The sequence below is a fragment of the Pneumocystis murina genome, assembly GCF_000349005.2.
Source record: "Pneumocystis murina B123 chromosome Unknown supercont1.12, whole genome shotgun sequence".
NCBI classification, from domain to species: Eukaryota; Fungi; Ascomycota; class Pneumocystomycetes; order Pneumocystales; family Pneumocystaceae; genus Pneumocystis; species Pneumocystis murina.
The window spans coordinates 265,440-278,699 of NW_017802370.1; the positions used below are offsets into that span (position 1 = coordinate 265,440).

Genomic DNA, 13,260 nt, shown 5'->3' on the forward strand with positions numbered 1-13,260 from the left:
AATATTCTATAAATAATATTTTTCTTTGCAAGATTTTATTCTAATAAATAACAGAATTAAATTTGGTGAAACTAATGGTCTTCGTGATTGTCTAAATTATCTCATAGAACTATATTTAAACTTACATTTATTTCTGTTTCTATTTTCATTTTTAGACAACTGGAATACCCAAATAGTAATTATATATTTTTTATTTATGAAAATTCATAAAATAACAATTCTTTAGTTTCAAAACATTTATTTTTTTTAGAACATTTTTAAAAATAATAAATCTAGAATTATTTATAATGGGTAATTAACAAAATATTAAAAAAAAACAAATACTTAATTTCCTATTAGGAGTTCCTGCACTTTTCCGTCATCTATCAAGAAAATGCAAGCAATTTTTTCAATTTTAATGTTTTGATCTCATAAAGTCTAGATCCAAAAATAATAACACAAGTTATAGAAGAAAAACCTATAGACATTGATGGAACTCTGATTTATCCATCTTTCTCTCATCCAAATCCTAATGGGACAGAATTTGATAATCTTTATCTTGATATGAATGGTATAGTTCATCCTTGTACTCATCCGGAAGATAAGCCAGCTCCAAAAAACGAAGATGAAATGATGATTGAAATATTTAAATATACAGAAAGAATTATCAATATTGTTAGGCCAAGAAAACTCATGATGATGGCAATTGATGGAGTAGCTCCAAGAGCTAAAATGAACCAACAAAGATCAAGAAGATTTAGAGCAGCTCAAGATGCAGAAAAAAAAGCGGCAGATATAGAAGAATTCATAAAACTTTTAAAAGCGTCAGGCAAGCCTATAGACGAAATTTCAAAAAAAAAAGAAATCTGGGATAGTAATGTTATAACTCCAGGGACACCTTTTATGGATACTTTAGCAAGGTCACTAAGATATTGGATTATTTACAAAATCAATGTAGATCCTGCATGGAAGGATGTATATTTCTTGATTTAAATAATCTAAATTAATACGGAATATAGTTAAAAGTAATTCTTTCAGATGCTACTGTTCCCGGGGAAGGTGAACACAAAATTATGGAGTTTATACGAAGTCAAAGATGTAATCCAGGATATGATCCCAATACCCAGCACGTTATATATGGATTAGATGCAGATCTTATTATGCTTGGCCTTGCTACTCATGAACCCCATTTCCGTGTTTTAAGAGAAGATGTTTTTTTTCAGGATTCTAATTCAAAAGGCTGTCATATTTGTGGTCAAAATGGTCATTTCGCAAGGGAATGCACAGGGATTAGAGAAAATAATGAAATAGTTAATGAAAAACAAAACAACCCTCTTCCAAAACCCTTTATTTGGCTTCGTATTGATGTTCTAAGAGAGTATCTTGAAGCAGAACTTAATATTCCAAACATTTCCTTTCAGTTTGATCTTGAACGTGCTATAGATGATTGGGTCTGTCTATGTTTTTTTGTGGGTAATGATTTTTTGCCACATTTACCAAGTTTAGACATATACGAGGGTGCAATTGAAATCTTGGGAAATATTTGGAAAGATAAATTACATGAAATGAAAGGATACTTAACGATGGATGGACATATTGACTTAAAACGAGCAGAAATTATTCTACAAGCTTTAGGTCAGCAAGAAAGTCATATATTTTATAAAAGACACGAAGGTAATTATTTTTTTTATATACTTTGTTCATAGATTGAATTTCAAAAGCCGAAAAACGACTAAATGAATCTAATAAGCGAAGAAAAATAGACAAGAATTCTCCTCAAGATTATAAAAAATCAGTATCTCAAGAAAAGACACCTTTATATGATAATAATCTTAAAAATATTGGTAAAAGAACATCTAATTCTAGATATATTCCATATTTACCAAACGATCTAATAATACCTTCAAATAAAGAAGATGTGAAAATGATTACAGTAACAAATAGAAACGCAGTTCTTAATAGGAAGAACTTAAAGATGACTAACGACATAAATAAGTGTGCAGCAAAACTATTGAAGGAGAAAATGAATGATAATGATTTTGAAAAAAATCAAAATATAGACTTATATGATGATCTAAATAAATCATATAACCGAAATTGTACTATTGATTCAGAATCATCTATCCTTGGAAAACGCAAAGCTATTGTATTAGATGACACTCTAAAACAAGACTCTATGATTCACGATGACAATTCTGATGATATTGAAGATACCATTCGGTATTTTTTCCATTTAATATATTACAATACTGATAAGTTAGTCTTTGGGAACCTGGTTTTCAAGAAAGATATTATGATCAGAAATTCCATATTTCAGAATCCGATATAGAATCTCGTAAAAGGTAATTTTCTTTTTTTCTTTCAAAGTAATATAATTATATCTAGAATTGTTGAGCATTACATAAAAGGGACTTGTTGGGTATTACTATATTATTATCAGGTAAAAATGGCATTCATTAAAATTAAATATTAACAAATAAAGGGCTGCCCATCATGGAATTGGTATTATCCATATCATTACGCACCTTTCGCGTCAGATTTCAAAGATATATCGCTTCTAAATATCAAATTCGAACTTGGAAAACCGTTTCAACCATATGAACAACTGTTGGGTGTACTTCCTGCTTCTAGGTACGTTTTGAAAATTATATTTTTTTAAGAAAAAAACTAATGTTAAAAATAGCAAAGCTAGCCTTCCAAAGCCTTTACAATCTCTTATGACGGACGAAGACTCTGAAGTTATTGATTTTTATCCAAAAGAATTTCCTATTGATATGAATGGAAAAAAGTTTTCATGGCAAGGTTTATTGCTTTTTAAAATCACTATATTACTAATATAGCAAAAAGGAGTCGCATTACTTCCTTTTATTGATGAAAAAAGACTACTTAACGCTATTGAAAAAGTTTATCCACAATTGTCTGATGAAGAAAAATCACGAAATACTGTAGGAAATGATATACTTTTTATATCGGAAGATAATTCCCTATACAATGATTTGGTTTTATCTTTATATACTAAAAAAAAAGGACCCGAAGAGGTTTTCTGAATTTATATTACTATATTTTCTTATATTTGTAGTTTATTAAACTAAATACAAAACTTAGTAATGGCTTATCGGGTATTGTTTTGCCAGATAAAAATTGGATCCCAAATAGCACATTATTTAGCCCTTTAACATATGTATCTTTTCCAGACATTGAAAATGATAAATCAATGAGGTAGAAAAGCAAACAAAATGTGAAGCAAAAATTTAACAAGGAACTAGTCTTATTTATAAAATATCCAAATCTTCAAATATTCATAAGTCAATGCTTTTGCGTGGAGTAAAACTTAACAAGAAATTCTTAGATATTAACGATATACGATTAGTTCGTTTAGGGTTATCAGCTCAAAAAAATTATAACTCTTTACATTACTCTGGATATATAGATGTAAACAATATTCCTTTAAAACAGTATACTAAAACATCTAAAATTAACATTAATTCCAGTGCTAATACTATATCTTTTTATAATCAAAGTGACAAAAATGAATATCATAATAATTTCAACATTTGTAATTATAAAAAATATCATAATAACATCTCTCAATTTCCATTACCTTATCCAAATAATTTCAATAAAATAGATCAGAACAAATCTCTATGGCTTAAGGAATATTCAGCAAAATCAGACAATTATAAAAGCTATCCAGGCTAGTTTTTATCAGATTATTTATATACATATTTTTATAACCATAATTACCAATAGCCTAATAAAACGGATTATATTATTTCAAAAATATTGGCCATTTTATGTAAATATTAATGAATATAATATAATAATATTTCATAGGATTTTCTAATTTTATATATTTAACATAAACTATGGATTATAAAATATCAAAATATAAAACCATACATGTATATAAATAAATGGTTTAAAAACAGTTTATTATCTCAATTCCACAGAATTTAATAACCATTAATAATAAAATTAAGTGTATAAGATCTAAGCTCCTTTTTATGTCATTTTTAGTTGAATTGGAAAAATAAGAATTCAAGACTAAAAACCAAAATTTTCTAATGGTAATTTCTATTATTATATAAGCCTTTTCGTAAATATAACAGAAATCTTATATAACAATAAGATAAAATCTTTAAATTATACTTAAAATCCTAGAACCAATCAATAATAACCCTTAATTTATATTCTAGCTCATTACTAGACTAAATTAACAAAAACAAAAGCCATAAAATATGCTTCAAATAAAAAACTTCAAATATCATAATTGATACTTATATTAAAAATTATAAAGTATAATATGTTCTTAAAATCAAAAACAAAAATATAATTTAATGTCTCAAATCACTAGAAATATCTTGAATCATACTTGAAAAGAAAATAGAATTATAGAAAAAATGTACCATTTTCCATATATTTTACCCTAGCCTATTCAAAAAACATAAATTTGTTAATATAACTTCACTTAATAATATATTCATCATTAGTAAATAATCTATTTTCAAAAAATATATAATACCAAAAATCTGTGAGACAATCAAAACGTTCTATTTATTATATAGAGAAACAAATTCTAATAAAAAACTATAAATCTATTTCCAAATACTAGTTGTTAAAAAGTTTGCAGCCATAATTTAATAATTTCTATACAAAGAAATGCAGAAATCAAATTTATAACATTTAACTCATAAAAAACTCCAAAAATACTATTTCCCATTATAAATTTCATTCATATATAATAAAAACAAAAATATTGAAAAACAAAAAAATCATCAATGTTGAATATTTAAAAATGTCTCAAAAAAAACATAAATACATCGTTCTAATAACATTAATATGATAATATAAATAATAATAATAATATATATTAATAGATTCCTTTTATAATATCAATAATCACAAATCTTAAAAGTGCTTGCATTAAATATCATTGGTTAAAAAAACGGATTTAAATAAAAAATATAAACAATCATGAAAAACAATTATCATAAAAATATATCTTTCAAATAAATGATTAAATAAAAGTAAAAACCATCTAATGATGGAAACAATTTAATTTTTAAAGACCAATTAATTTTTCAACTATTATTATAATTTCGTTAGGACCTCTATCAAAGAAGATATTTAAAAATAAAAAAATAATATAGCAAAATAATGTCGGTCCCTCAATGGTTTATCTAGATATATAAAGCGAAGCTTCTCATTTATTAGCTTTTTTACTTTCTCCAATGACCCTATAGAAAAAAGAAGAATCGTATGAAAAAAAAAGAAAAAGCCTTTAAAAAATCGTCTCAATAACTATTTATAAATTCATATTTTTTTCAAAAAACTTCCATTCACATATTCATAATTAATTTTATCTTCACATTTCAAAACGACAGGTATTACCCATAATTGCGAAAATTTTACATTATATCTTTTTATTCTAAATAAACAAAATTCATCATCCAAAGAATTTTATCTAATTATTATATCTAAATCATAATTTCAATATATTTTTCTACATTCTCTTATAAATAAATATTCTTATAACATTTTAAATCAATAATTAAATTAATATATAATGAACACTTACAATGCTTTATTTCTTATCTTTTTAAGTGTCTTACCCATTGTTAAATATGCTTTATTCAACTATTATATTTAACAGTCTCAAAAAATCTTAAACATATCAAATCAAAAAAATCTTTATAAAATTTTTTTTTATAATAAAACCTATATTACAATACCTTTTTATAGAAAAATACATCTTATAATATAGAAATCAATAACTTATATATTTTCAGTATAAGTATCAAAATTAGGGTAACCGATTTTTCAAATTATATAAAAGCCTAAATGTTTAAATAAATCTTAAAAAACATGGAGATGAATAAGAACAGCACATCCTTAGAGAAGGTTGAAGATGAAATGTGTAATTTTGAGGAAGTAGAAATGCGTTTGATTGAACAATTAAAAAAAGATTTCAGTACAGAAGAAAAAGAAATGAAACAGCACGAAGAGGCATTAATTAAACTTGGCGAACTGTATAGAGATCAAAGGTGAAAACATATATTATATTAAAGTGAATAATATAAGTAATATATCTAGGAAATTAAATGAATTAGCAGAATTAATTCAGAAAAGTCTTGTATTTTTAAAAAACTTTGCAAAAGCAAAAACAGCAAAAATTGGTTTATATTTATTTCCTTTTATAAATTTTATAACAAACAATAGTTCGGACATTAATTGATTTATTTTCTTCTGTCCCTAATTCCCTAGAATTTCAAATAAATGTTACAAAAGAAACTATTGATTGGGCTACCAAAAATAATCGAATATTTCTAAAATTATCACTAGAGACACGAATTATTGGGCTTTACATGAAAGCGAAGCAATATTCTAAAGCTTTGCAGCTTGCAGATGTTCTTTTAATTGAACTTAAACGTCTTGATGATAAATTTCAACTTGTCGAAGTATATTTACTTGAATCGCAGATATATCATGCTATCAAGAATATTCCTAAAGCAAGAGCATCTCTGACATCAGCAAAAACATGTGCAAATGCAATTTACTGCCTTCCACACATCCAAACGGGACTAGATCTTCAAAGTGGCATACTTCATGCAGAAGAAAAAGATTATAACACTGCATATAGTTATTTCTATGAAGCATTTGAAGGTTTTTCTGCTTCTTCAGATCCACGCACAGTTCCAACGATTAAATATTTATTATTGTGTAAAATAATGCTCAATGCGGTATATAACATATTATATCTTTTCTTTCTAACATAAATACAGAGTAATGATGTTCAAAGTTTCATTAGCGGGAAAGTTGCACAGAAACATGCAGGACGTGATCTAGATGCCATGAGTGCAGTAGCTCGAGCACATCAAAACCGATCACTTGCTGATTTTGAAAAAGCACTTCATGATTATAAAAATGGTATAATTTTCATCCGTTTTCTTTAGATAAAACTAAAATACTTAAAAGAACTAAAGGATGATCCTATCGTATATTCTCATTTAACCGTTTTATATGATACACTTTTAAAACAAAATCTTTCTAAAATCATTGAACCCTTTAGTCGCGTTGAATTAGATCACATTTCTAAACTAATTGGAATTTGTGTTAGCAAAATAGAAGAAAAGTGAGTTTTACTTCAATACATAACTTTACTTTATATTTTGTAGACTCAGTCAAATGATTCTCGATAAAGTTTTTCATGGTGTTCTTGATCAAGGCACAGGTTGTTTAATTATATTTGATGAGCCTGAACAGGATGCAACTTACAATGCAGCATTAGATACCATTAAACACATGAATACAGTCGTCGATTTGCTTCAAGAAAAAGTAAATTTCTTTTTTTTTTCAAAAAAAATACTAACAAAAAACAGGTTGCCAAATTCCTATAAAAATGATTTAAATATGTCTTTTCATTTCATGTACATAAATATTTCAATCATATTTCTACATATAAACACATTTACATTTCAAACGTTTTACAACTTCCGATGAATCGTGCAGTACCATTGAATTTTGTACAAAGCCTTTATAATACATCTGCTCAGCAACAGCCACACACTATCCTTAGTAAAAGGTCTATTACGTCTGCTAATGAATCTATGAAACTTCCAAAAACACCTAAACCAAGACAACGTCCTACAGATCGCTCTATTTCAGCAAAAATAGAAGCACTTGTTCCAGATTCTAAATTATACCATGAACTTCGGGATATTGAGAGGAGATTAGATGCAGTAATAACACGAAAGAGGTTTGATATTCAAGATGCGATTAATAAAGGCTCCAAAGTAAGTACATATTTTTTTTTCAGTAAAAAACCATTTATAAGTTTAAAAATAGATAAAAGGAACACTTCGAGTGTTTGTTTCAAATATTTCATCCAACCAACCGTGGCAAGTAACAGATAAAGGTCTGGATCATCATGCATTTGATTTTGATACGGGAATGATTCCTACATGGACCCTTCGTATAGAAGGAAAGTTATTAGGAAACACAGATATAGCAAAAGAACGAAGAAAATTTTCAAGTTTTATCAAAAGTATTGTAGTGGAATTGGATAAAAACAATAAGTTTTTATCAAACGGAAGCATTGCTAAAGTATACATTATAATTTTAAACAGTAAACAAAATTAATATTATAAAGTGGCATAAATCATCATCAAATGCAGAGTTTGACGGTCTTGAAATTAAAAGAAGAGGGGACATGAATATAGATATTAGAATTTTGATTTATCTCAATGAATATCCAGAAAAATATAAGCTAAGTCCCAAACTAAGTCAAATTCTTGATATGAAATCAGAAACTCACCCAGAAATCATTATGGGACTTTGGGAATATATTAAATTTCATAAGCTACAAGATGACGAGGAAAAAAGGATCATTAATTGTGATGAAAACTTAAAAGAGGTTTAAAACATTCACAAAAAACAAAAATAATATTCTTATCGATCATAGATTTTTTCTATGGACAGAATATTCTTTCCAAAAATACCAGAAATGATAAATAATCATTTACTTCCAATGGATCCAATTGTTATTAAATATACGATTTGGTAACATTAAATTCTAAGTCATCAATTATTTTCTTATCTATAATAGTACGGATAAATGCGTCAATATATCAGAATTCGCATATGATATTCAAGTAGATATAGATGATCCAATACGCGAAAAAATGATAAATATTCTTTCTTCGATATCCTCACATAAAAAAATAGAAGAATTAGATGATCAAATTGCTTCAGTTATTCAAGAAATTAACAGTTCTAAAGTAAAACACAGTTTTTTTGAAAGATTTGCGCAAAATCCTGCGGTATTCATCAAGAAATGGCTATCTAGTCAATCTCGTGATTTGGAAATTATACTTGGAGATAATGATTCTCGTGAACGTATTGGTATCGAAGATAAACAACGAAGTGAATTTTATAGCAAAGATTGGGTTCATGAAAGTGTATTTCATTATTTGAGCCGCCAAGAAAGTAAGCGCATGCAGGAACTTCATTCAAAACAAAGATAACTATTTTTGAATAAAAACTTTTTATGTGATTCTGGGGATTTTTATGTATAATACATCATATTTTCCATATATAATTACTAACACTCCGATTTTATTCAAAACATTGCTCTTAATATATATTATATATCATATAATAAAGAAAAAAGATAAAAAATTATATATATAATTTTTTTTAACATATAAAAACAAGCCAGGGCTATTTAATATGAAATCATTATATTCAATAAAAATACATTATTTTTTTCTAAATATAATATCAATGTATACATTTGTAAAAAATCTTGTACTGATAAATCAAAAACAATTGCAATTTTGAAGATAAACAGGCTTTGTATTTTTTTATAGACTTTTTACCAAATAATCATTTTATAATTCAATGTATACATTTTACTACGTTTTGTAAAGTGAAGGGAATTGTTGTTGCGCAAGTGAATCAAATATTTTTATATCCAATGCAAATTCCCTTACATACTCTATTTCCATAATATGTATTTTATTCCCAAGCAAAATTAAAGAGTGCAAGGGTGGACCAAAATCAACAGAAGCTAATTGCTTCAATGATCCTGCAACTATTTTCTCAGTCGAAGACCCCATTCTCGATACACCCACAGCCAATGTTGACTCATCATACACTAAAAAATTAAATATACTAAAAAAATATAATCAAAAAACCTTTTTCATGACATAACAACTCCAACTCCAAAAGCTGATCAATTGCATGAGAAATACTCATAAAGAGGGGCTCTTTATATATTTTTTTTCCTTTTATAAAACTTTCAAGTAATGGTTCTTGTACATGTAAATCTACCCTCATCCTCAATTAATATACAATATGCCTTTATATGCCTATTTACCCAATAAAATCAAAGTATGTAGTCCCAAATCTCTGTTTTCTTTAATTCTAAAGTAAATACTATTAGGCTTCCATGTTTCTGTAAAAAAAACTAATGACACCGTTTGCCCAAAATTATATAACTGCAAACCTACTGCACCAATTGCTGTCATAATTGATGCATTATGTACAATTTGCGTAGGAACATTCTCTTGACGTGCCCTTAATAACAAATCAACATGTGTTGTTGCACTACTTACATTAATATTCAATTAAACATTTATTTCTCACCTTAAAGGATCACCCACTACCAACAGCGCTACGTTCATTTCACGAGCCTCTTGTAACAACATGATACCATCATATTCAACCTTTTCACGATTAACTAGAGTAATTGAACAGCCATAAAACGCTTCCTAATATATGTCATATACTTCTATAATAGAAACCATTTACTTACCAACTTTTCTTTACTCACATATAATATACTTGTGTAAGCTTCTAAGTATACAGTTTGACATTGACGAATGATTTCTAAACCTTTTACACTGATATCTTTTTCATCAGCAAGACCAAGCCCTATAAGGTACAACATAATGCACTTTTTCCTCTTAATTGTGCATACGAAGGATTATACAAAAGAATTAAAAGACAAATACACTATATATGTACGCCAGATATATCTAGTATTAAAAAAATAAAGTATTTTTATTTAACTATTTCATTAAAAAATTATATCTATAAGATATATATTCATTGATCATTTGAAAATATTTTATATAAGCCAATTATTATGAGGGGCCATCCAATAAACTATCAGACTACCTAATGTTACAAGGACAAGCATAACTGGTGCATAATTAAAGGTTAATGCAGAGACAGGGAATTGATAAGGAGAAGCAAGAACAGAAACTATAAAGATACACCAGATAAAAGTAATGAACTGAAAGGGCCTAGAAAATCTCCCAAGTGACCATTTGGCTTGTAAACAATCCTCCGGTTTATGTAACAAACGTAAAACTAGAAAATTAAAACATAAACAATAAATTCTATATCAAGATAAATATATTCACATGCTATTAATCCATATGCACACACAGTTGGAAGAGACATTGCACTAATGAGACTTGTAAATGCAACTTGACTAACAAGTATTGTACAGAGAATAATAGATGATACTATCCAAACTAATGTTACAGAATTCCTAGGTTGACGCCAAGAATCCACTTTAGAAAGCCAATCAAACATAGAAAACGCACTATCACGAGCAACAGCGTAGACCAATCGAGAAGAAGATAAAACAGCAACTGTTGTATTCAAAAGATGACCAAGAACAACAATAAGATTTAAAAATACATGTGCCTTTTTACCAAGAGCCAGTGAATACAAATATACAAATGGTTGAGGAACATCCAAAGAAAACAAAACATCCAACTTGGGCTATCAAATATAAATTAATTGAATGAAAAAAAAACTCATATACTGAACAAAAAATAAAAAGAAAGACAATAGGAAGACCAAACAATCCAGTCACAAAAGCACTGATAAAAATGGATCGAGCTGCAGCAAGACTGGCATTTTTTGTTTCTTCGGCTATATGACCAGGTGCATCAAACCCAACAAGTATACCTGAAGTCGAAAGAAAAGATAAACACCAATTCCATATTGGAACAGCATTAGTGCTATTGTATGTTTTCATAAGAAAAGTTATATCTTGGAAACCAAACGTTTTTGAGACACCAATAGGCAACCATATCACATTTAAAAGAAAATCTAAAATAATAATCATAGATGACATGCGAAGTACATACTTAAATAACTGAGCTAAATTAAAGTTAGAAAAACAAATAAATAATGCAAAATAAATAAACATACGTTTAAAATAATTTAATGAAACAGAAAGAGCCAGTAAAATTTCACTAAAAAACCATTGAACAACTCTAAACTTAAAGACATTTGTAAATGTCGGAAAATCCACACCAAAAATAGGAAGTTCCTTTACCATTTTAATTAGTTATAAATAATAATTCCTCTTATTGCCTTACAGATAAAAGAAAATTAACAGCACTTTGTGTATTGCCAGCAACAAAACTCACCCATGCACTGATTGACCACCAAGCCACAACGAACCCTATCAATCTTCTATATTTCGGTGAAGCATACTTAGAAGCCCATCTAGAAAAAAAACATTAAAATAGGATACCATTTTCTTTAAGTTTACAAATAAATGGAACCAGACACAGGAAGCGCTGAACATGTTTCTGCCATAACAGCAGCTGTAATACACATTCCAAAACATGAGATAAGATAACTTATCCTAGTTTTTATTAAAAAAATAAGTAATTCAAAAAATTTTATACCAATACGCTTGTGGTCCTCCAGCAAGTATACCTGTTGTATAAACAATCCTTATACCACCAACAAAATATAACGCTACTATATCACTGTTAATTCCAATTTACAAAATATTTAAATTAACCAAAGCCAATAGAAAAATTATCAAAAAATTGATATGTTCTATGCAAAGACTAAAGAAAATATTAAATTATATCGAAAACATTTTTACCTTTTACCTGTATATATCCTAATGATAACTTTAAAATTATTATTAGTTTTCAGAGAAAAGAAAAAAAAACAAATAACTTTTAATGGCATTTCCTTACGCTAGTATGACCTAGTTCAAGTTCTAACGGTAGGGCAAAGCCTTCTCAATCCAACATTTATAAAATTGGATACCCGTAACGCCATTTTATATACTCATCGTTACCTTAATTCATAGATCATACGTTAACTCTCCAAAATGCCATAAAAAAATTTTCAAATTTAACTCACAAGTTGCTTTTCATCTTCATTAGAAAGCTGTTCTTCATAAACTCCATATTTTAGCCCCTCCTTGACACCTGAATCCAATGACATAATTTATGTCTTTTTTCAATAAATTTTATCAAAACGGTGTATATTTTTTAAATTAAATATATATAACTACCCCATCAAAACCTATCATATTAACAATATTATAAACTTTAAAAGCTTTTTACTTAGAAAACATCCTAATCATCTCAAAGTTAAATTTAATGCAACTTTATAAAAATATAACCCAAAATTAGTCATTTATAAAAACGAATAATATACTCTGCAAATATAATTTGATAAATATACATTAATAAACTGCCTCATATAACTTAATATACTCTATGAGATCCAAATTTTCATAAATACTATATTCTATATATTATATATCTCTATTCTAATCTATCTTTTAATATAAGAAATTACAGTGGAATATGATTTAAAAATATTAAAATAATAGAAACAGATTATATTAACAGGTAAAAAAAAGGAAAAGCCTTATTAATTATACTTATTTAAAATATTTGAATAAATTTAATAATTAAGAATAAATTAGGATGATTTGGGTTGCAGAAG

The 13,260-nt window shown here is 27.1% G+C and overlaps 5 protein-coding genes across 5 annotated transcripts; 3 read left to right on the top strand and 2 right to left on the bottom strand.

The window, feature by feature from the left end:
* Positions 1-235: 235 nt before the first annotated feature.
* Positions 236-3,678, top strand: PNEG_02193 (hypothetical protein; the record flags this gene model as incomplete). Its single annotated transcript, XM_007875986.1, has 12 exons — positions 236-291; positions 340-375; positions 422-954; positions 999-1,653; positions 1,701-2,199; positions 2,241-2,321; positions 2,365-2,419; positions 2,462-2,610; positions 2,663-2,781; positions 2,827-3,017; positions 3,059-3,198; positions 3,246-3,678. Exons 1-12 carry the CDS (start codon positions 288-290, stop codon positions 3,676-3,678), a joined length of 2,895 nt encoding a protein of 964 aa, XP_007874177.1. The 5' UTR covers positions 236-287.
* A 2,166-nt stretch (positions 3,679-5,844) lies between these two features.
* Positions 5,845-7,444, top strand: PNEG_02194 (hypothetical protein; the record flags this gene model as incomplete). Its single annotated transcript, XM_007875987.1, has 7 exons — positions 5,845-6,023; positions 6,073-6,155; positions 6,199-6,719; positions 6,762-6,906; positions 6,955-7,111; positions 7,155-7,314; positions 7,359-7,444. The coding sequence occupies 7 exons, from the start codon at positions 5,845-5,847 to the stop codon at positions 7,374-7,376; spliced, it is 1,263 nt and encodes a 420-aa protein (XP_007874178.1). The 3' UTR covers positions 7,377-7,444.
* Positions 7,445-7,475: 31 nt separating this feature from the next.
* Positions 7,476-9,038, top strand: PNEG_02195 (hypothetical protein; the record flags this gene model as incomplete). Its single annotated transcript, XM_007875988.1, has 5 exons — positions 7,476-7,772; positions 7,825-8,082; positions 8,129-8,392; positions 8,441-8,538; positions 8,585-9,038. 5 exons carry the CDS (start codon positions 7,476-7,478, stop codon positions 9,000-9,002), a joined length of 1,335 nt encoding a protein of 444 aa, XP_007874179.1. The 3' UTR covers positions 9,003-9,038.
* A 269-nt stretch (positions 9,039-9,307) lies between these two features.
* Positions 9,308-10,441, bottom strand: PNEG_02196 (diphthine synthase). The gene is made up of 5 exons (XM_007875989.1): positions 10,295-10,441; positions 10,126-10,250; positions 9,857-10,086; positions 9,675-9,806; positions 9,308-9,634 (listed from the first exon to the last, which is right to left on the bottom strand). Exons 1-5 carry the CDS (start codon positions 10,427-10,429, stop codon positions 9,393-9,395), a joined length of 864 nt encoding a protein of 287 aa, XP_007874180.1. The 5' UTR covers positions 10,430-10,441; the 3' UTR covers positions 9,308-9,392.
* A 168-nt stretch (positions 10,442-10,609) lies between these two features.
* PNEG_02197 (hypothetical protein) lies at positions 10,610-12,750 on the bottom strand (the record flags this gene model as incomplete). Its single annotated transcript, XM_007875990.1, has 11 exons — positions 10,610-10,854; positions 10,908-11,274; positions 11,318-11,658; positions 11,710-11,830; positions 11,880-12,009; positions 12,056-12,151; positions 12,195-12,270; positions 12,314-12,362; positions 12,408-12,428; positions 12,498-12,538; positions 12,663-12,750. The coding sequence occupies 11 exons, from the start codon at positions 12,748-12,750 to the stop codon at positions 10,610-10,612; spliced, it is 1,575 nt and encodes a 524-aa protein (XP_007874181.1).
* Positions 12,751-13,260: the final 510 nt, after the last annotated feature.

What these genes read in the sequence shown, in the direction of transcription:
- PNEG_02196 (XM_007875989.1), bottom strand. Translation starts at nt 10,429, where the DNA reads ATGTTGTACCTTATAGGGCTTGGTCTTGCTGATGAAAAAGATATCAGT. An exon ending in ACATACTTTGATTTTATTGG is followed by an intron (nt 9,807 to 9,856) that starts GTAAATAGGCAT and finishes GGATGAGGGTAG; the next exon opens with ATTTACATGTACAAGAACCA. An exon ending in GTTGTTATGTCATGAAAAAG is followed by an intron (nt 9,635 to 9,674) that starts GTTTTTTGATTA and finishes TTAATTTTTTAG; the next exon opens with TGTATGATGAGTCAACATTG.